Source organism: Peromyscus maniculatus, chromosome 12 (genome assembly GCF_049852395.1).
Source record: "Peromyscus maniculatus bairdii isolate BWxNUB_F1_BW_parent chromosome 12, HU_Pman_BW_mat_3.1, whole genome shotgun sequence".
Classification (NCBI taxonomy): domain Eukaryota; kingdom Metazoa; phylum Chordata; class Mammalia; order Rodentia; family Cricetidae; genus Peromyscus; species Peromyscus maniculatus.
In genome coordinates this window covers 29,406,085-29,428,511 of record NC_134863.1, presented here as the reverse complement: position 1 = coordinate 29,428,511, position 22,427 = coordinate 29,406,085, and the positions used below count along the sequence as shown (strand labels likewise).

The 22,427-nt window shown below is 49.4% G+C and overlaps 1 protein-coding gene across 2 annotated transcripts; it reads right to left on the bottom strand.

The window, feature by feature from the left end:
* Positions 1-1,599: 1,599 nt before the first annotated feature.
* On the bottom strand, positions 1,600-21,813 carry Popdc2 (popeye domain cAMP effector 2). 2 transcript variants are annotated; one of them, XM_006975738.4, is made up of 4 exons: positions 20,603-21,813; positions 13,740-13,848; positions 6,879-7,290; positions 1,600-4,229 (listed from the first exon to the last, which is right to left on the bottom strand). In XM_006975738.4, exons 1-4 carry the CDS (start codon positions 21,091-21,093, stop codon positions 4,144-4,146), a joined length of 1,098 nt encoding a protein of 365 aa, XP_006975800.1. In that variant the 5' UTR covers positions 21,094-21,813; the 3' UTR covers positions 1,600-4,143. The 2 variants fall into 2 exon arrangements, with proteins under 2 accessions (XP_006975800.1, XP_006975799.1); XM_006975737.4 differs by having other exon boundaries at positions 6,739-7,290; positions 20,603-21,812.
* Positions 21,814-22,427: the final 614 nt, after the last annotated feature.

The window sequence follows — 22,427 nt, the reverse complement described above, 5'->3', positions numbered from 1 at the left end:
GAATGCAAGGGGTTTTTGTTCTTATTTATTTATTTATTTATTTATTTATTTATTTGCTTTTAAAAAATATGTATCCTACTTGTAGAATTTACGGTGTTAACAGGACAAAGGAGAAAAAAAATCTCAATAAACGGAGAAGCCTGGTATGGTGGCACATGCCTGTAATCTCAGCATTTGGGAAGTGGAGGCAGGAGGAACAGGAGTTCAAGGCCATCCTTGGGTACACGGCAAGTTTCGGTCCAGCCTGGGCTACATGAAGAAATCCTCAAAACAAAACAACAGCAACAAAAGACAAGGAAAACCATTTGATATGATCGATAGTCATTCATGTTTTAAAGAAACAGGAATATAGAGAACTTTCATCTGAAAAAGAAAAGCCACGGTACATCGGTACATGCCCATGAAAGCACCGCTCAGGGGCAGATACAGGAAGGTTGCTAGTTGAAAACACTGTGAGACCCTGTTTTTGTTTCAATTTTTTCTTAAGTTAAAAAAAAAGCAGCACCCCTTAGACGAGTGGCAAAATATCAAAAATATTTTCCTCTAGGTAAGCGTAAAGGGAAGATGCCTTCTGCCATCCACTCTGCCCCTGTCCTGAAGGTCCTCCCTAACCAAGTCTGCCGTCCGCTCTGTCCTGAAGGTCCTCCCTAACCAACCGTCTGCCGTCCACTCTGCTCCTGTCCTGAAGGTCCTCCCTAACCAAGTCTGCCGTCCACTCTGTCCTGAAGGTCCTCCCTAACCAAGTCTGCTGTCCACTCTGTCCCTGTCCTGAAGGTCCTCCCTAACCAACTGTCTGCCGTCCACTCTGCTCCTGTCCTGAAGGTCCTCCCTAACCAAGTCTGCCGTCCGCTCTGTCCTGAAGGTCCTCCCTAACCAAGTCTGCCGTCCACTCTGTCCTGAAGGTCCTCCCTAACCAAGTCTGCTGTCCATTCTGCCCCTGTCCTGAAGGTCCTCCCTAACCAAGTCTGCCATCCACTCTGTCCTGAAGGTCCTCCCTAACCAAGTCTGCTGTCCACTCTGTCCTGAAGGTCCTCCCTAACCAAGTCTGCTGTCCACTCTGTCCTGAAGGTCCTCCCTAACCAACAGTCTGCCGTCTGCTCTGTCCTGAAGGTCCTCCCTAACCAACCGTCTGCTGTCCCCTCTGCCCCTGTCCTGAAGGTCCTCCCTAACCAACAGTCTGCCGTCTGCTCTGTCCTGAAGGTCCTCCCTAACCAACCGTCTGCTGTCCCCTCTGCCCCAGTCCTGAAGGTCCTCCCTAACCAACAGTCTGCCGTCTACTCTGTCCTGAAGGTCCTCCCTAACCAACCATCTGCCGTCCACTCTGTCCCTGTCCTGAAGGTCCTCCCTAACCAACAGTCTGCCGTCTGCTCTGTCTCTGTACTAGGTCTTACCTAACCAACAGGTACCAGAAAGAAAAGAGAAGGAAGAAGGGGAGGTATGGGCTGGGGATGGAGAAATAAAACTGTCACTATTTCATCTCTGGAAAATGCTGCAGAATGTATAGATTAATAATGAGAACTAGTACATGTTTTTATCATAATCACTGGGTGGAAGTTGAAGTTACAAAAATTAGTTGTATTATGTAAGCAGCCACGGACGATCAGAACGTAAAAAGTATTTAATGATAGTACTTATAATCACATCAAATTCATTGAATAACTATAAAAATATGCAAGAACATCTACTTCAAAAACAAAAAAATATGATTATGAGAAAACAAAGGAGACTAACGTAAATGAAATGCTAAACCACGTTCACAGGTTTAAAATTCAGTGTCGTAAAGATAACCCTTTGTCACACTTAATCTGTTTGTTCTTCAAAACGGACGTGCTGGGTGTAAAGCTTATGTAGATGTATGTGTAAAGGGAAAGACCTATAACAACCAAGACCGGAGAACAGTTGGATTGCCAGGTAGCAAACCTTACTATAGCACTACATCACAACGACGACGACAAGGTGGTGTTATTATGGACAGAAATAGTCAGGGGAGCCGGGACGCAGCACAGGGATGGTACAAAACCAGACAGAGCAACCGCACGGCTCCAAAAAGAGCCTCGGGGACGGGGACATTTGACTTCTGACAAGGTGGTGACGAGTACTAGTGTGAGGGTTAAAATAACCATCGCGGTAACCAATGCCCAGGCAACCGGACACCCAAACGAACCCTTGCTTCATGCCACACTTCAAAACCATTACAGGCCGTCACTGGCCTCACCATGAACTATAAAACATCTAGGAGGTCGAGATGAAGGCCATCTTCAGGGGGACACAAGCTCCTTACACGTGACACAGAAAGCCACAGGAAAAGGGCAAAACCAACAGCACTACAGGGAAATCAAACCTCTGCTCATCGAAAGGCACCAGTTAGAGGAAACAGTATGTGTTGGGGGGGAAATGTATAAAAGCCAACAGAATGTTTTCTTCATAACAGAAAACACTCACATGGGGTGGGGGCGCATTGGGGGGCTGGAGAGATGGCTCCGTGGTGAAGAGCACCTGTTACACTGCCATGAAGGATGGAGTTGGGATTCCAGCAGCCCTGTAACAAAGCCGGGTGTCCCAGCACTTTAGCCCCAGCTTTGAGGAGGGTGGGGCGGGGGTGTGGGAGATAGTTGGAGTTTGCTAGCCTCCAGGCTAGCCAAGAAAGTGGGGAAGGGGCAGGAAAAAAGAGTATTAGTATTCATCAGGAAAATGAAAACTGTAGCCACAATGAAATGTTGCTATTCATACCCAAAAGGCAAAGATGAGAGAAAAAAAAAAATGACAACTACCGGAGAGGGATTCTCCAACATTGCTGAAAGGAATGCGAGTTGGTACAACCATTTAGGAAAACTATTTGGCAGAATCCACTGTCGTTGAAGGATGCCTGAGTCGTGCCTTGCGGGTACCAATCCTAGGTACAGGGAATGCAAATATATGCATCCCGAAGCATCTGTACAAGGACGTCCACAGGAACACCGTTTTAATCACTTCAAGCTGGAAACGATCCATGTGCATACCAGGAGTATATTGGTATATTCATACACTAGAGAACTACATGGCAGCAAGAACCAACCACTGGAGATGGAGCGAGGCTCCCCAGCCGATCCGTCCTCAGCTGTTAGAGTTTTCTAGTCTCACCCTAGACTGGTTGACCGAGAAGGCCTTTGAGATGCCTCCTGTTGCAAGCACATGCGGAGAGCAGCAGCGTGAGAAATAGCATGGAGCTGGGTGAGCACTGCCTAGCTGCCCCAGCTAGTCCCCAACGGTCTGAAGTCACTGTATCAGGGACAGGTTTGACACAGCATCAGGTAATCAGAACATACATCGGACTTTGAAAGGAAAAGCAACGTAGAATAGATTCAGCATTCAGGGAGGGGAAGCAGGAGGGCTGTGAATCCAAGACCAGTCTCCTACAGCAGCAACATATTGTCTCAATCAAAATAAATAACCAGATAAAAAGAGAGCAGAACAGACTCAACTTGCAAGTCACTTTTAAAGGTTTAAGGAAGAAAAATGAATTAGCTAAGCTTAAACAATCCTACTAATTATGAATTCAATGCTAGATTCATAAACAGGGCACAGTTATTTCTATTTTCAACTTAAAAGTTGAAGAAAATGTCAGGGCTTAAAAATTTTCTATTTCAATAGAAACTTATTTGGGAACAACAACAACAACAACAACAAAATAACCACACGGAAAATTCACTGGATCCTTGCAGACAGTTTAAAGCAACAACATCCGGGAGAGGTGTGGGGTGCTTTAGTGAGTGCACGCTCAAGGCCATGCCACGTCATAGGTGCTTTACCCAATCAACTCATTGGCTCCTCACACCAACCCTGGGAGGTGAGTTCCTAGCCCCACTTGACAGATCAGGCTCAGAGGCTGTGTGACCAGCCACGGTTCTACAAGCCATAAAAGAAGGAGTCAGGCCTGGTGCCTCTGGACCTTCCTCCTACGAGGAAGGTTGATGAAGGTAAGTTTCTCCATATCACCCTTGGGGCAGTTGTGGTGCTGACATGGCATGTCCGTCTCCCATCTTGCTCCCCCCCCCCCCCCCCCCGATCTTTCTGATGGATGACAGGAGGGGAGTGAATACAAGTGGCCATCCAGGGAACATGGAAGAGAGCCATCTGGCCACAGAGACCACAGCTCTGCGATCCTTAAAGCTCAGGAGTGTGGGTTGGAGCCAAAGGGGCCTGTGCTCTGGACATAGCCTGAGGAGAGTTCTGGAGAGGAGTTCTGGAAGCTGTGGAGAGAAACAGAAACAGGTTATCAGTACCTGGCTCCAGAGGGCTTGCCCAGTACCACAGGATCTTTGCTGGGTTTCTGTTTCCCCTGCAGACCCCATGCCCAATGCCTAGTCCCGGACAGTTGTGCTTTCTAGTTCTTTCATTGTGGGATGGGCGGGAGGGGGGGTCACTTCTGAAGTTATCTATCTGAAGTTCTCTCGGTCTACGGTTCTATCCTCCTCTGTCGACACTTCCGGGGTGCCCTAAGGAAAACACTCTGCTTCCCACTTGCTGTTCATGGATAATAAAGACAACCCCAGTCCCGCACTGAAGTTCAACAGGCTTTCTAGGACCCTGCCTTTCATTTCTACAAACAGAGGGGTGGGAAGCTGAGGCCTGCAGAGCAGAACTGGAAGAATGACTTGAGAACTCTGTGGGGAGGGACTGCTGCCCTGGACCTGGCTCACCCAGGGGGCCTCTGCCAGCAGATCAGCCACTGTGGAGACCCCAGAGCCTGCCAGCCTATGAAGAGCAAACTGTCTGCCCAGGAGCTGTTCACTTGCATTGGCATCCATCAGCTTTCCCTCTGAGGGAAGAGTCTGAAGGCAGTGTGACAGCTCTGTCTCTGTCAGAACACACGCGGGCGGGGGGGGGGGGCAGCATGGGGGCAAGATGAGCTCAAGCCTGAAAGTTAGATGGATTTCAGCTTGGTATGAGCAATGGATTGCTCCCTGCATTCGAATTATACACTATGTGATGAGCTCCTGCGAGGACCCCAAGACATCTCTCGATTTTCCAAAGTGAGTTAGGCTCCGGCAAAAGGAAGCCTCAGATTATCCCCGCTGAGGCGATTTCTAACGCTCACATGAAGTATACTCTATCCCGATTTCCTTCGCTGGGGAGCCAGACACAAAGGTCCTAGTCTCCTTCTTTGTCACCCTGCTGCCTGTCCTCTGACATTTGGGAAACATCCTTGAAGTCGGGGCTTTGGGGACCTTCATTTGAGTGGTTTTCTTTATCCTCAGAGAAATGAGTACTGACACTGGAGGAGTTAGGATTCAGAATTAGCAAAATGGAGACACAAGGGTGCTTAGGGAAGAGAAGAGAGAGCAAAGGCAGAGACTGGGTAAAGGCGGGCTGCGGGGGGGGGGGGGGGGGACAGAGCTAAAACTAACATGGAGAAGTCCGGGGCAGGTGGGGAGGAAGAGGGACACTTAGAGCCACCAACTGAGGCGTCAGGGACGAGGAGGAGTCAGGGATGGAAAGGAAGCAGAAGTCGGAGCCCTGTGAGCCGAGGAGGTGCTGAGGCAGGCTGGACAGCATGAATATCCACAGGTCACACTGGTCAGCATGGAGTGGGATGGAGCAGCTGGTGTGGAAAGCCAGAGAGGGGACCAGTGAACGGGAAAGCAAACTAAGCTGTCGTGGGGCTCAGCGCCTTGGAATTACTCCACGGGAGATGATAACTTCTCTATCTCTAAAGCTGATGTCCGTCTTCACCGCCTGCATCTCGCTCGCTTCTTTCATCGGCTACGTGGATTGTTTTGGAAATACACGTCTACTCATCCACGCCGTGCACCTCCGAGGCCTTCCGCACTGGGCTAGTTCCTCAAATCTGTCGGTGCTTCCCAAAGAACGACAGGTCCCTTTGGTGGTGGCCCCTGGCACTTAAAATGCCTTCCAGGCTGTGGACGGAGGGGTTTTCCTCAGGAAAAGCCAAGCCTCCACCAAGACCGGGTAGAGCCCGGAGGAAAATGTCACAGTATTGTAAGCTCAAGCAGGGGGACAGGAAAGTGACTTCCCAGAACTACTGAACACAGCCTTCTTCCAGGTACACACTCATAGGAGGGAAATCCTGCCAGCATTGGGGAAGCCACTCAGGCCCAGGCCCAGGCCACTGCCCACACATGTGGGCTGCTGGGAAAAGCCAGGCTGCCCTACACCTGTCACGGTAATGTTTAGATCAAAGCAGTGTCCAGGCCTCTGCCTGAGTGACCAGACCGTCTGCCACTGGGCAGGAGGAGAGCAGGACAGGGCTGTTTGTTTTCCAGAACTGTTCGCCTGCCAACACTAGTCTCTTTGATTTTTAACAGTCCGTCCTAGTCAAGTCTTAAGAACGGCTGCTTCCCAGAACTTATCTATCCACCAGGGAGACCATCAGTAGAACGACGCCAGCATTCTCTTCCCTGTGAATCACATGCCACAGACAATGCCTCCTTAGTCCCAGCAGTGCTTTGAGTAGCTATTAGCAAAATCTAGCCCCTCCCACCCCCCAAAGATTACAGCCCGCCGCCGGCCTGCTCTAAATGTCAACCAGTCCATTCTCTGAAATGTAACCCCAGCTGTGAGTAGGTTTAGAAAATCCTTCATGCAAGCATGCTCCTGCTGTGAGCATGGGGCTGGGTTAGAGCAGCGAGTCCTCCTCCGAAAGGGACGGGACTCGGAAGCCGCCGCCACGCTTCCACCCTAAGGAGCCAATACAACCAGCACGGGCAGAACCGGGCACCTTCACCTCTGCATACTTACACAGGATCCTTAGCTGGCGGCGTGCCCATGTGAGCTCCGCCCTCACCTCATGTACTCCCCATCACTCCTATAATCCATAAACGACTCTGATCCTGAAACCTCTTCAAAATCCTCCAGCACCAGACTGGTGGAGTCCTCACCCAGGGTGCCGCTGTCAGGTCTGGACATCCTGGCCCGGGACAGAGGCACAGGGAAGTTGGTGGTAGCTGGAGGTGGAGAACAAGGGGCTGTTGTTGGCAGGATACAGATGGGCCTGGCCTGAGCGGGGGACACAGCCGCCTCAAAGACTTCTTCATCGTCCTTCTCAGACTCCGGTCCGCCATCTGAGGCTGAGGACCCCAGCACGTGGTAGAGGCTGGGGAGGCGGATGTCGAAGCGCAGCCCAAACTTAGCAAATAGCTTGTCGTTGAGGGTGTAGAGCTTCTCGGAGATGTCGTAGCCCAGCAGGGCTGCGAAGAGGCGGGAGATGTATTGCTCTCTGTTGAGAAGAAGGTGGAGATTTTTCCGGGGCCAGGAAATGTAGCTGCATTCGGTCTCGGCAGTCAGCGTGACCTACGGGGTTAGGAGCAGAGGGAGGTTTGCAGTGCAGAGAAACAAGTGGCTATTTTGATTTTGATAGCTCTCTACGGCCTAGCCGGGAGGACATCCAGGGACAGGCTTCCTGTGTGCACTGTGATGTGCATTTCCTGTGTCAGGAACTGGGGACAGTCCCTTGCTCACTTATCCATGACCTCCTGGAGCCTCAGTCTGAGTATCTCCTCTCCTAGGTTCTTTTGTTGTTGTTTTTGTTTGTTTGTTTGTTTGTTTTTGAGACAGGGTTTCTCTGTGTAGCTTTGGAACCTGTCCTGGAACTCGCTCTGTAGACCAGGCTGGCCTCGAACTCACAGAGATCCGCCTGCCTCTGCCTCCCGAGTGCCACTGCCGCCCGGCCCCTCTCCTAGGTTCTTACATTCTGTGGTTCCACTGCTGATAACAACAACAGCTGCAAAAGATTCTGAGTAGAAAGGCTAAGAAAGGGAAGGCAGCGTCTGAGGGCTGGAGAGAGAACAAACTAAATGTAAAGATGGTCCATCTTGGGGGTTGGGGATTTAGCTCAGTGGTAGAGTGCTTGCCTAGCAAGCACAAGGCCCTGGGTTCGGTCCTCAGCTCCGAAAAAAAAAAAAAAAATGTAAAGACCAGGCTTGGTGACCTGTGCCTGTAATCCCAGCTACTTGGGAGGCTGAGGTGGGAGGCTGACAAGTTCAAGGCCAGCTTGGGCACCTTAGAGGAGAAACTCAAGCTCTGGAAAGGAGATAACTTCGTGGTAGAGAGGCAGAGTACTTGCCTAGCATGTGTGTGTAAGGCCTTAGGTTGAATTTCCAGTACTAAGGGGAGAGGAACCATGACTGGAGAACAGTCACCAAAAGAGCTGGGGGGAACGTTTACTGAGAGAAAATGCCACAAATTAAGCACGCCAAGATGTATCAGATGGCCAGAGCACTGGGGTTCAGGTCTCCGAATCTGCTCTTCACTTGGTTACAAACCCAGAGGATCTCATGAATTAAGGAGGAGTGTAAGCATAGAAAAAGAAACTCATGAGCAGGATGGAACAGGTCCCCTCCTTCAGTTATGTACATAAGGGCCTAGGAATGTCTGCACCTTCACTGTGCCCAGGATGCAAACTAGATTATGCCAGCAGGAGAAATAAGCATCAACATGTTCTTGGCACACAGGAGGCCTCCATAATCCTTGTTAAAATGATGAGTTAGGCATGGTGGCTCATGCTGTATAAGCCCAGCACTCAAAAGGTAGAGGCAGTGGGCCAGGAACCGGAAGCCACCTTCGGCTACATAGTGAGTTCTAGGATAGCCTGAGCTACAGAGTGGGCTCCTGTCTCAAAACCAAAACCAAAGATGAGCAGCATGCAGGCTAAGATTAAAATGGAATCATTCCAAGGATAGCATAGAAATGGGAGTGGACTTAGACAATTCGCTCTGATCTGGCTGACACAATCCTTTTGCTGGCAGGGTCAGGGTGTGAGTGGAGAAGATGGACATCGAGGCTAACTTTACTGAGCTGTGACTGTGTGTCAGGCCCTGTGTTGGGTGCTTTATACTGATTATGAAATATGGTGTTGGCTTTTGAAGCATTCTCTATTAGAGATTATATACAACCCCTCAAATTCTTGTTATTCAGGGCCGGAAATATAGCTGAGCAGGTTAAAAGCACTTGGTGTTCTTGCAGAGGACCCAAGTTTGATTCCCAGTGCCCACTTGGGGCAGTTCACAACTGTCTAGAACTTCAGCTCCAATGGACCTAAAGCCTCTGGCCTTTGCAGGTACCTGCACTCATAGGCACATACCCCCTCCATACACTTGATTAAAAATAAAATAAATCGGGGTTGGGGATTTAGCTCAGTGGTAGATTGCTTGCCTAGCAAGCGCAAGGCCCTGGGTTTGGTCCTCAGCTCAAAAACAAACAAACAAACAAACAAACAAATACATAAAATACATCTTTTAAAAAGATACAGCTTAAAAAATCTGGGCCAGGTGGTGGTGGTGGTGGTGGTGGTGGCGGCGGCGGCGGCGGCGGCGGCGGCGGCGGCGGCGGCGGCGGCGGCACACGCCTTTAATCCCAGCACTTGGGAGGCAGAGCCAGGCGGATCTTTGTGAGTTCGAGGCCAGTCTAGTCTACAGAGTGAGTTCCAGGAAAGGCGCAAAGCTACACAGAGAAACTCTACGAAAAAACAAAAAAAAAAAAAAAAAAAAAAAAGGTATTGCCTACTTTACCTCCCATCACCACCCCCTCTCCTCTTCCTCAGTGTCCGATGTACCATCCTCTGCTTCCTACTCCCCACAGCTGCCTACCTCGCCTAACTGTTAGACCAAGGTCCTAAATTAGTCATCAAGGCCAGGGGCTGTTGCTGGTTTCCCCCCTCACCAGCTGGGTAACATCCGTTAAATTACTGCGGTGTCCAGGCATGTCGCCTCTAAGAATTCTGAAAACAATGCTCACAATCTGTCCCTTACCAACGGCTGAGCCTGTGGTTGTCATGCTCAGTCATAGCCTCTGCCTTGGCAGAAAGTCCCAGACAAGAACCTGGTGCCAACCGCAGAGCAGATAAACATCTGCGGGTGTCCCAACTTGGATGACGTCAATGTCCATCATTGACGATGTCCGTCAATGATCAGACACAGTGATTATGGGCTTCCCCGGTGTAGGCTGTTACTGCTTCCATAAAAAAAAAAAAAAGAATAAAATATGAAACGCCTTTTCTTTGTCTTACTTTCACGGTTGGCTACCATTATATTTATTTCCTGTTTTAGCAAACTCCACAGAAACCTGTCTCTACTGACTGTCTCCTTTCTTCTGACTTGCTCTTTGCAAATAAGGCTGTCAATCATTGTTCCTGTCAATCAAGACACACACCCCACCCCCACCCCCGTGGCCTCCCAGTTGCTGCTTCCACGGGTCAGCTGCACTCTGCTGGGTCACCTCTCTTGGGCACACTATCTTCTTGGGGTTCTCGGGGTGCCAAACATGCCTGGGGCAACCTCCTGACTTCTTTTCAGGTTCAGTTCTGGTTCTTCTTTTTCTCCCTAACTGTAACAGAGGAGGCCAGGTTCTCGACCGCTTCTCAATCCTCTCATTCACTAGGCAATGCTAGCCTATCCAGTGGCTTCTAGCGTTATCTGCATAAAACCCATTCCCAAATTCATCTCTCAAGCCCGGACCTCATTCCTGGGCTCCAGACTGGACTATTCCAACTGCCTCTGCAACATCCCCACTGTCCAAGATGAAGCAAACTGAACACATCCCAAGATGCACTTCTCCCCCTCTGGCAAGCTCCTCCTGCAGCCACCCCATCCTTCTCCGTGCTCGGTCAGCAGCCTCCTTCTTCACTAGTTAAGCTTGTTAGAAAGCCTTCTGGGCTCCATCTAGAAAATACATGCTCTGACCCTTATGTAGTCTGGGTCCAATGGCACCTCTGCAGCTTCCTCTTCTGCTGGCTGCACCCCACCTCTAGGTGCTTCCCTATCTGTGCCTGAAACCTGCAGCACTTGCTCTGTCCTCTGTCTCACAGATGACCAGAGTGCACACTGTCCCCTCTCAAGCCCTTACTAGGCTGTCACTCGTTTAACAAGGACACCCATGAGCACTGTATTTAAACGGCAACCTTACACTGTGTTGTCTGCAGTTCTTTTAATTAGCAGTTATTATTTTCCAACACATTCATCTGTTTGCTATATCTAGGGTTTATTTTTGTCTCTCCTGCTGGAATGTAACTTGAATAAGGGCAGGATCTGTGCTGTTCATTGATGTATTCCAAACTCTTTCACCAGTGCCTGGCATATACTCAGTTCTCCAGAGGCATCTCTGAAGGGAATGCACAATGAATGAAGACTCAGTCTTGTATATTGTCAAACAACCTAGCGTCATTTTCTCATGTCTTATAATGTCCTTCCTTGGAGTCTGGAGAGATGGCTCAATAGTTAAGAACACTTCCTGCTCTTCCACAGGAACAGGGTTCGGTTCCCAGCACCCATGTCGGGCCACTCACAAGAGCCTATAATTTTGACTGATGCCCTCTTCTGGCCTCCCAGGGCACTGCACCTATGTGCACATAACACCACCACCACCACACGACTAAGGATAAAAAGTCCTTCCCTGAAGGTGCTCTAGAAGTCTACTTTCTTTTATTTGTGTGTGTGTGTGTGTGTGTGTGTGTGTGTGTGTGTGTGTGTGTGTGTGTGTGTTGTGTGTGTGTTGGGGGTATGTGTGTATGGGTCTGTGTGTTAGGGTGGTATGTGTGGGCATGTATGTATATATGTATGTGGGTGTGCTAGCCTGTGCATGTACATGTGGAGACAGAAGCTGACTTCAGGTGCCTTTCTCTATTGCTTAGACCTTTTTTTTTTTTTGAGACGAAATCCATCACTTGACATTCAACTAGACTGGCTGGTCAGTAAGTCCCCCAGATCTGTCTGTCTCTGCCCCACCCGGTTACAGGCACGTGTCACCATGCCCTGCTTTTTGTTGGGTGCTGGTGATCTTAATTCAGCCCCTCATGCTTGTATAGCCAGCATTTACCTACCGCACACGCCCCTCACTACAAGCATCCAGGACTGTCTGTTATAAAGTTTTGATAAGTACCAAGCTTTTTCTTCATGAGAACATATGTAAACAGGACACAAGTCCAGTAAAAACGGGACACAGGTTGGAGGCTAATGATAAATTCTGTGGGATGTGCCTCCGCTCGGCTCTGGATGAATAATGAAGCGTCACAGTGCCACCAGCCAGCAGAGCTGGGGTAACTGAATTGTTGAGAGGCTGACATTTGTGTTAAACGTGTTGTGAATGGTGATTCAGGCAGTCACCGGAATGGCTCTTCCAATCAACAAAGCTATGTAAGAGGCAAGATCAAGATGAACTGTAACACAACAACATTTGATACCTGCCAAGAGGAAATGGGGCTTTACACGGCCAACAGCAAGGGTGTGGACCTCACTGCTTCTAAATGAGGCACACACACACACACACAGGATATAAAAGGGAGGAATCCGAGCAGGCTTACGTTCCGGGCCGAGAGGCCATCTGGGGTGACAGCCTTCCCTTTGGAGCGTAACCCACCTGTTCCTCCCTGTCAGGGCTGTATGTAGCCTGGTCTGGCTGCCTCCAGCCCCCCCAGCTCTTCTGGTCTTTCTCCCCATCTGAGGGAGTTCCCAGAGAGTGCCCCTGGGCGAGGCAGAGGGGGGGATGGGACAAAGGTTATGTGACTGGAGGGGGTCAAAGGCCAGTGGTCCTGTCAATGGCAGCAGAACTGCCTCTCTGACAATGTCACCACAGAGCTTAGTGCCAGGATTGGGACAGAAGCCAGCCCAGGCAGTGGCATTGCCTGACAAGCGTCTGTTCCGGGGTTAGCTCATATGCTGGCTAGAAGACTCTCTGGTAGACATCATAGAAGACACACGGAACCAAAGACTAGCAAACTGTCCAGCACGGTCCCTAAGGGGGTGGAGTGAACCACTCTTATGGTGGTCCTTTCATTTCTTAAAGAAAGAAAAAAAAAAATAGACAGTAGATCCAGACTCCTCCTTGGCTTTGCCACTTTCTGGCATGATGCTTTGGGACCGGAGATGCTTTGTCTGTTAACAGTAACAGCCAATCGAGCAAGCTGTGTGAATGAGCAAGACAACACAACATGCAGTGCCTGCCACCTTCTAGCCATCATCTGCAATCCAGAAGCACACATGTGTGAAGGGCTGCCAAGAGGTCAGCAGGGGCTGAGTGGCCAGGATCCCTGCGGCCCCCATGGGTGTGAGTGACCCACTGAGTCTTCTGAGGCACCAACTGCTCATGGGCAACCAGCTCAGTAAAAACTGTGTTCTTGGGACTGTATTTTGGAGTGTGGAGACAGAGACAGGGACAGAGACAGAGAGATGGAGATGTCCTCACGTCAGTAGACTAGAGAGCGATGTGCACAGAGCCGGCACAGAGAGAAGAGCTCAAGCAAGCTGTGGGGCATGGAGGCAGGAAGGTGAGCCTGAGCAGCCCTCAGAAGAGCGCTGGGGGGCGTGGCGCTTGTTTAGAGGGGAAACCGCATTTCAGAGAGAGGGGGGCAGCAGCAGGGTCAAGGGATGGGGGGCCGGTGATTGGCAGAGCTGGAATGAGCCGCATGAACCAGGAGGGCTGGAGCTGCAGCCAGCGAGTGCTAGAGTTAAGGTTACCCTACGTAGGATGGCCTTTTTTTTTTTTTTTTTTAGCCTATAGGCATTAGTATTTATAAGGTTTGTAGGCAGCGAGTGACTGTCAGGGACCAACACCGCCCCCTCCCTGTTCCCCAGACTCGGGAGCTCAGGCACGCTTCTCCCACAGAAGGCAGAGGTCATGGCCCCACCCACTCTCAGCACCACTGTTTGGTGGTGGTCAAAGTGCAGATGTGAGCCAGGGAGGCGGCGATGTTGGGTGCTTCCAGTGATGTTGGGCGGGCGGGGCGGCGCTGCCACGGGGCTCCTTATTACCTGGAAGATCCCCTCCTCAGAAGGCTGCAGTGATTCCCACTCCGGAGAGTCCAGGAACTGGTACGGAAAGATGTAGTGCAGAAACTGTCCATCCTGGCTCACTCGAACCCTGACAAGAGGAAAGAAGACACTGGATGGAAAAGGGTCATGGCTGCTCGTGTGCCCTCAGCTGAGGTCACTCACTGCTGACTAGCTCAAATCCTCCGGCAGCAATGCCCAGCTACAGTGTGGAGAGGCCGAAGCGGATGTGACCCAGTTAGACAGGGAAACCAAGCTCTTGTGGAAGGAAGGAAGCCATACCTCCTGAAGACTGCCTTAGGCGTGGGCCTTATCCCAAAGCAATGAGAAACACCACTAGGGTGAGATCTGAACGCTGGTCGTTTAAGAATCTCCCCATGGGGGGGGGGGGGATGAGGGAGTGGAGTGGTTGTTTGTTTGTTTTTTGCTTTGTTTTGTGTTCTTTTTTGTTTGTTTTATTTTCTCTTTATTTCTTTTTAAATTTCCTTTGGTGGGGAATGCTATAAGGGTGAAGAGCGGGCCGGGCGGTGGTGGCGCACGCCTTTAATCCCAGCACTCGGGAGGCAGAGCCAGGCGGATCTCTGTGAGTTCGAGGCCAGCCTGGGCTACCAAGTGAGTTCCAGGAAAGGCGCAAAGCTACACAAAGAAACCCTATCTCGGAAAAAAAAAAAAAAAGGGTGAAGAGCGGATATGGAAGGACTGGGATATGAGTGGGATCGGGGCGCACGTGCAATTTCCAAAGAATCAATGAAAAAAATTATGTCTAAAGAAGAAAACAAAGGAGACTCTCCCCAGTGATTCCACTCTGCATCCAAACCGGTGCTGGGGCTCTGCTGTCCACTCACCCACGTGTGGCTCTTCCAATTAAGATTCACACCCATTAAAATCAAGTGTAGTTAACAGTCCACTTCCTCAGTCACACTGATCCTACCCCAAGTGCTTAGGTCTGTAGCCGTGTGCAATCTGTGGCTGCCATATTGTACAGCACGGATGTAGAATGTCGCCACTGCTGTGGAAGGTGCTGTTCTACCGTCCTTCCCGGCAGGATACAGGAGCGGCAGAACTGAGGACAGCACGTTTGCAAGGGGAAGAAGACAGCGTGTGAGAAAGACAAACGGATGTTCCGCATGTGCCTGCCCATTTAGTCATCACGGCGATGCAAGGTAGACTGGTTTTGTCTTGTTTTATTTTGTTCTTCCTTCTTCCTTCCTTCCTTCCTTCCTTCCTTCCTTCCTTCCTTCCTTCCTCCCTCCCTCCCTCCCTCCCTCCCTCCCTCCCTCTCTCTCTCTCTCTCTCTCTCTCTCTCTCTCTCTCTTTCTTTTACAGCCAAGGAAACAGATGGTCAGGAAACTTAAGGTCATACGGTTACCAGGCAACAACACTGAGATTCTACATTCTCGCCATGATGTCATGTTACTAGAGTTTTGGGGTAGGTGGTGGTGGACACCCCTTCTCTAACCTCAGCAACCATAAGGAAACGAGGTCCCAGAGACCTCATTCAGTGGATGGTCCTGGGATGCACACCATTCCAGCGCCATTCCAACCTGCATCTGGGAGACTTTGGGACTGGAGGGAAGTCGCTGTGACTTGCGCTTCCAACAGAGACAACATCAGACATTGGATAAACTAACACACTCCAGGAACTAAAAACTCGTCTCTCATAGAACGGAAGTCAGACTTTGCAAGGGGATGTGTCCCAGCGGGTCCCAGGGAAGGGGAAGCTAAAGTTGTACAGAAGACCCAATAGACAGGATTTTATGTTATTCCAGCCTGAGGCCACGCTGCATGCCTTTCTTGAAGTTTGGAAAGAGATCCTTTTTCTTTTTCTGAAGGGCCTTACCCCACATCAACTAGATAGAGTAGGTTTCTGGAGCTGCAGCCAAGAATTATAATTAAGTTTTTTTTTTTCATTTTATGGATATAATTATTCCACACTATCGATGAGTTAAGCAACTGCTCTGGCCTTTCTTACGGTCTCAGGCTTGTTTTACAGCTCAGGGTTAGCAACGCCACTAACACTACTTGAGGTCACTCTAGCCCTGGTGCTTTGCCCCTGCTGAGAAGGGACCTGTCCGTCAGCAGGACGCCGGGATACAGTGAGTGGTTCGGGATGTGATGTAGCATCTAGACATAGATCAAGACCCACGAAGGGCCTTTCCCTCCATTCCCCACAAAACCCAGGCTTTCACATTCGCTTTCTCTTTTGAAGCAGTTACATCGGGCAAGGAAGGAAACAGACAAGCGAACCTCAGTGGCACATATGCCCATTTGGAAGGAGCTGGCCTTCGGTCACTCTGGGGCTTTTCCTAACTACACCAGTATTCACAGAGCCTCCCCTGCTCCTGAACACTGGGGGCGACAGAGGTGGGAAAAGTCTGGCCCTTGCCTTTAAGAGGTTCACAGCTGAGTGGAAGACTCGGGCACATAAATATCTGGCTGCCAATCAGTGTCCTGAGTACTGGGGTGGAGCAGGCTCACAGAAGGGGGGCTGGAAGAGCCTGGTTCTTTGCAGGGAACAGACTTCTCAAAGATGACATTCCATGTGAGTTTTGAAGGATAAATGGGCTACTGATGGGCAGGCAAGGATGGAGATGGGCAACTGATGAGCAGGTAAGGATGGAGATGGGCAGAAATCTGGGGAATGTAATGAGAGAGCCTATTCTTTTTTTTTTTTTTTTTTTTTTTTTTGGTTTTTCGAGACAGGGTTTCTCTGCGTAGCTTTGCGCCTTTCCTGGAGCTAACTTGGTAGCCCAGGCTGGCCTCGAACTCACAGAGATCCACCTGGCTCTGCCTCCCAAGTGCTGGGATTAAAGGCGTGCGCCACCACCGCCCGGCCTAAGAGAGTCTATTCTTAAACACCTTCTGCTTCTCCTCCTCCATGCTGCTAGAGTTTCGGCTGGAAATGTAGCTGCTCAGCTAAAGACTATGCCTTCTTATATCCTTTGCTGCTGGACTCACCCAAGGGGTTAAGTTCTGACTAATGGGATATAAGCACCCTTGAGTCTCCTCTCAATGAATGCCTAGATATTTGTGTGAGCATGCAAGTTACTGAAGACTGTTGCTAGTCATTAAGTAATGACCTGTTATATCATCACTCAAAGAAGAATGCCTCTCACGGCAGAAACATACTCACACCAAGACTAGGAAACATATAGACTGCCTGGATAATGTAAGAGAAAATAAAGTACAACGTTCTCCTACCTCAGGGCCTTCACACACGCTGCCTTCAGCTAGACCACTTTCCCTCATGGCTGGGCTGACTCCTTGCAGGAGTCTGTCTGACCTCCCCGAAAAGGAAGATCCACAACTTTCATGCTCTCATTACGTTTAGTATCTCTCCTTGGGAACACCATGTCCATGATTAATCATTGTGGCACGTAATTATTATTGGCTTAAGCGCCACGAGTTCAAGACAACGCTTGTCACATCTGGATCCCGAGTCTTAATACTCTTAAGAAATGTGCGAAGAAGGCAGGGAAAAATAGGAGAAGGAAGGAAGGAAAGAAAAAAAGAAAGAAACAATGACTGGATGAACAAGATGTACGGGGGTGGGGGGTGCCCATATGTGCGCATTCCTGAAGAGAATAAAACCTCAAGAAAAAGCATCTCCAAGGAGAAGACATCAAGAGAGAAGGATGCCTGAGGTATGTATCCTTTCTCCTCATCGTCTCTTTAGGTAAGGAAGCTGGTTCCCAAAGCATGTCACCAAGACACAACACTGTCTGTCTAATGTAGACCCAGGCCGCAAGGCACACTGAGGCGGTTTTTAACGGTTGTGCTGTGTCCTTTAGCATTGGTGTTCTTGATCACATAGCGGGCAGGTCATTTCCTTGTACTGTAATAGCTTAGGCAGTCAGTCACCTGTTCAGAAGGCTGTACATGTAGGAGTTGGTACATCTCGTCGTCTATGAAACTGAAAGAGTAAGTATAGTTTAGCAGGGTGACAGTCTTTGAGGAAGTCACTTTGCTCTCTGAATGTCGGAAGGGATGGCTGCCCTTGTCAAAAACCAAATGAGAAAGCTTCTGGGGTTTGAGCAAAGGGCTCCCTCCAGGTGATGCTCCATATAGGACAAGGAGGTCTGCATAGGAGGCCTGTACTTCCTGGCACAGAAGGAGTCTTTTCTGTAACTGGGAGGTGTTCACCATTACACTAATCCAGACGCAGCAATTCCATCTTAAATCCAGAGCCCAGTCATTGGCTAGAAGCCTTTTTCCTCTTGTCTGTTCAGCAAAGCTGAGACAGGAGAACAATGATAACAAGTTAAAAAGAACAGTAACAAGCCGGGCAGTGGTGGCGCACACCTGTAATCCCAGCACTTGGGAGGCAGAGGCAGGCGGATCTCTGTGAGTTCGAGGCCAGCCTGGGCTACAGAGTGAGTTCTAGGAAAGGCGCAAAGCTACACAGAGAAACCCTGTCTCGAAAAACCAAAAAAAAAAAAAAAAAAAAAAAGAACAGTAACAAGGGGGCTGGAGAGATGGCTCAGAGCTTAAGAGCACTGGTTGCTCTTCCAGAGGTCCTGAGTTCAATTCCCAGCAACTACATGGTGGCTAACAACCATCTGTAGGGAGATCTGGTGCCCTTCTATGGTCTACAAGCATACAGGCAGGCAGAACACTGTATACATAATAAATAAATCTTTAAAAAAAAATTAAAAAAAGAACAGTAACAAAACCCTTATTCCACCAAACCTTGACAATCAAGAGAAATATCGAAATGGCCTGGTTTCTAACTGCTGATGCAAGTTGATTCAAAGTATACTAGGAAAAAGCTATGTAGAAAGGCAAGCCTTGTATCCCCCTTCCCAGGGGCACAGGCTTACACAATCTGTAAAGCTGTCAATCTGTCATACACGAGACATCAGAGCATACGATAAGTGTATGTTTCTGCTAAATGAACATCAGGCCGAGGAGAGGCCGTCCTTTGCTAGCCTAGTCCCTTCTACTGAACAGAGGAGCCGTGAGGAACAAAAAGCATGGACCCTCATGAACGGGCAAGGGCCCTCCATTCATGGTTTGTCCTATAAGCATGGAGCTGGTGCTGTGGGACGGACTGTATGTCAAATTGCTCTGATTGGTCAATAAATAAAACACTGATTGGCCAGTGGCCAGGCAGGAAGTAGGCGGGACAAGGAGAGAGGTGAATTCTGGGAAGCGGAAGGCTGAGGCGGAGAGACACTGCAGCCGCTGCCATGACCAACAGCATGTGAAGACTCTGGTAAGCCACCAGCCATGTGGCAAGGTATAGATTTATAAAAATGGGTTAATTTAAGATAAAAGAACAGTTAGCAAGAAGCCTGCCACGGCCATACAGTTTGTAAGCAATATAAGTCTCTGTGTTTACTTGGTTGGGTCTGAGCGGCTGTGGGACTGGCGGGTGACAAAGATTTGTCCTGACTGTGGGCAAGGCAGGAAAACTCTAGCTACAAGCTGGTGGTGAACACCCAGACAATAGTCCCAGTGCATGCTTGTCTACAGATTGTGGCATTTGCTCACACTGTCAATTCACCCATACATGGGGGTCTCCCCATAAAAGCTCTCCCTTCATAACTCAATCAACCCATGTCTTCTGAGTCCAACAGAAAGTCAAAGTCCACAGAACAATTGGATCCTATAAATGCAGACATAAGTTCATGTTATGACTTTGACAGCAGCTGTCCACCATTGTCAGAAGCCTCTTTCCCCCTGTGTGGTCAGCCATCTTAGTTTGTTCTCCTCCCCTCCCTCCATCTCTCCTTCTTCCCCTTCCCTTCTTCCCTTTCCCCTTTTCCTTCCCTCTTTCCCCTCCTCCTTCCATTTCCCTTTTCCCTTTCCTTTCTAGAATGCTCTGATTATTGTTTTTTTTTTAAGGCACCGTTGATCTCCAGCAAGATGACAGAAGGGACTGTCTATGAACAAGGGCTATGAGGCAACATTTCAAAGAATGCACAAATGCTATAAAGTACGACACACGGAGCCCATGGTGTTTTCTCATTAAACAGCAATGACCACCGTTGCCATGGAGGCCAAGTGGACACACTCTGATCCTAAAGCCAGCCAATGTCCAATTATCATTCTTCCTCTGAGGCATATGTCTCCGCTAAATCCCCAGTGAGACATCTGTGGGCATCACTACTCTTCTGTCATGTGGGGCCCTCACATTACAGTATAGACTCTCAATAGAACACTCGGACTGGGAATAAGACATAGCTATTTCCTCTCGGCAGCTGTCAGTACACGGACTATACTCCAAAGCTTGTACAGGATAGCTCAAATACATGGGGTGTTTCCTTGATATCCTGGCAGAACAGGAATCACTGGAAACCTCCTGTTTCTGGGTTTATTTCCTGTACATAGTTGGTGCTTAGCAAATGTTAAATGCACGTGGAAGGAACAAATCAATCTTATTTGAAACGGTCAGTCTTCTAAAGCTCATAGAGAGGTTGCTGCAAGTGTAGGCATTACACATTAGAGGATATGTGTGTGACTGTGTATGTGTGTGTGTGTGTGTGTGTGTGAGAGAGAGAGAGAGAGAGAGAGAGAGAGAGAAGGGTGGGAGGGTGAGGGGCTGGGGGGCTGGGGGCTGGGGGGCGTGTTTTGGGTCTGGCCTCACCAGACTTTGCAGCCGCAAGTGAACACAGTCACCCTTGATAGCCTGAACGATGTTCCATGATCTAGTTTCCTCTTGGAAAGTGTCAAGAAAGAGGAAGCAAAGTCACTCCTAGAAAAATCTATTTGGGTATGTTTGCCTTGCCACATCCTTCCCTCGATGAGGGGGGGGGGGACACGAAATGGAAAGGGACATTAGGCATGGGAAGTGTGGGCTGGGGGGAATTCCAGGCCTTGACAACACAGAACCAATCGCTTACCGGCCGGAGAGGAGCAGGGACAAGCGGTTGATGGGTGTCTCCCCCTCCACGGCATAGGTCTGCTCTGTGGCCAGCCTCAAGACCTGCTCCTGGCAGCAGTGGACAATTTCCTTGTAGACCTGCAGGGGCACCTGCAGGGGCAGGCACAGAGTCCTGTAGAGGAGGTTGAACTCCTCTGGCAGGGTATTCACCCGAAGGCGATAGAGCAGATGTGCCAGCTGAAGCAGGCAGGCCCCGGTCAACAGGAAGTTCCAAAGGACGATGTCTAGCCCGCAGGCATCGAACCAGCCCCACAGCCCATAGCAGAGGTAGCCTGGGCCCAGGATGCCGAAGAGGTAGAAGCATCCATACACCCCGCTGCCTGCCATAAAGCCCATGAGCAAGAAGCAGTTGGCCAGGTGGTAGACAGACCCTTCCGTATTCTGCTCCCAGCTACTGCACACCGGCCTCTGCCAGAGGAGCTGACCCAGCGAGCTGCCGTTGGCGCTCATCTTCGGGGCTCTCAAGCCTTTCCAGGCCTCTCCACTAAGGAAAGCGAGGGGAAAACAATCAATCAATCCGTACTCCCAGGTGGCTCCTCACCACCGACTCCACCTTTGCTGGCAGGAATGCTTCTGGTGGCTCTGAGAAAGAATGCCAGAGCATAGCACACCGCGGAAGATCGAAAATCGAGGTTCGTTGTTTGGGATGTTTTTTTTTTCTTTTTTTCTTCTCCCTCTCTCGCTCTCAGCAACCCTCTTGTCTTCTCTGCAGCGTTCCAGTAAACTTCTTTGGCTCCGGCTTTCTTAGGATAGTCTTCATATTTAGTTCTCAGCGAAAAACACACATTGTCCTGAGAGAAAGTAGGATCACAACACCAGAAACTTCAGCAGCGCGGGACACCGAAGCCACATCCAGCTTTCTCTTGTTCCCAAGCAGAATGAGGCGTGAGAGCCAGCAGGAGAGACACACTTGTGTTCCATTTGGAATGCATGTTCTCTTGGCACCGGAAGAAAGGGTGACCCCAGAGGGATACCATGTTTGGAATTGGAATCCAAGAGGTACTGGCAGTGAGAGAAAACAGGCCAAGCAAACGGGCAGCCTGGGACAGCACTTAGCATACCTCCGAGGGAGGACAAGATAAGACCCTGGATCAACAGAGACAGGCAGAGAGGGTCCAAGGAAAAGCGAGCAGAGAAGTTAGGTCCCCAGGGCAGGCAGCACACAGTGCAGAGGTCCTGTCAGGAGGCTTTGGGGATTTGCATGAGGTAGGAGGACAGTGGGAATGCCTGGGGCTATTACCAGAGACAGTCCTGGCAGCAAAACCCGGAAAGACCCATAAAAGGTTTATGACACTCTGCAAATGCCATCGGGCACTGATTCGACATTCATTCAACAAAAGCAGCCCCTTCAACTCGGAGTTGACCCTCCTCTGCAAATATCTGCACCTAGTAATAGTTAATAACCGGCAACACATTACCCAAATCACCACCCCATCTACATCAATAACCTCAAATCGAATGACTACCTAGGAAATACTCATTTGGTGCTCCACCTTCAGCGGATGTTTTATATATATATATATATATATATATATATATATATATATATATATATATATATGTATATGTGTATATATATATGTGTATATATATATATGTGTGTGTGTGTGTGTGTGTGTATATAAAACTCAGTCATAACCATTCTCCCAGAGCTGAGGAAAATGGATTCTCAGAGAGGTAACATGTACCAACACAAAGTAGCCAGCAAGGCTGGAATTTGAACCCAAGACTGCCATACTTAATTCTCTGTTTTAAGTGGGTTTCACAGTATATTTACTGTTTGC

What these genes read in the sequence shown, in the direction of transcription:
- Popdc2 (XM_006975737.4), bottom strand. Translation starts at nt 21,093, where the DNA reads ATGAGCGCCAACGGCAGCTCGCTGGGTCAGCTCCTCTGGCAGAGGCCG. An exon ending in TCCCTGCTCCTCTCCGGCCG is followed by an intron (nt 13,849 to 20,602) that starts GTAAGCGATTGG and finishes TCCTCTTGTCAG; the next exon opens with GGTTCGAGTGAGCCAGGATG. An exon ending in CTGAGGAGGGGATCTTCCAG is followed by an intron (nt 7,291 to 13,739) that starts GTAATAAGGAGC and finishes CTAACCCCGTAG; the next exon opens with GTCACGCTGACTGCCGAGAC.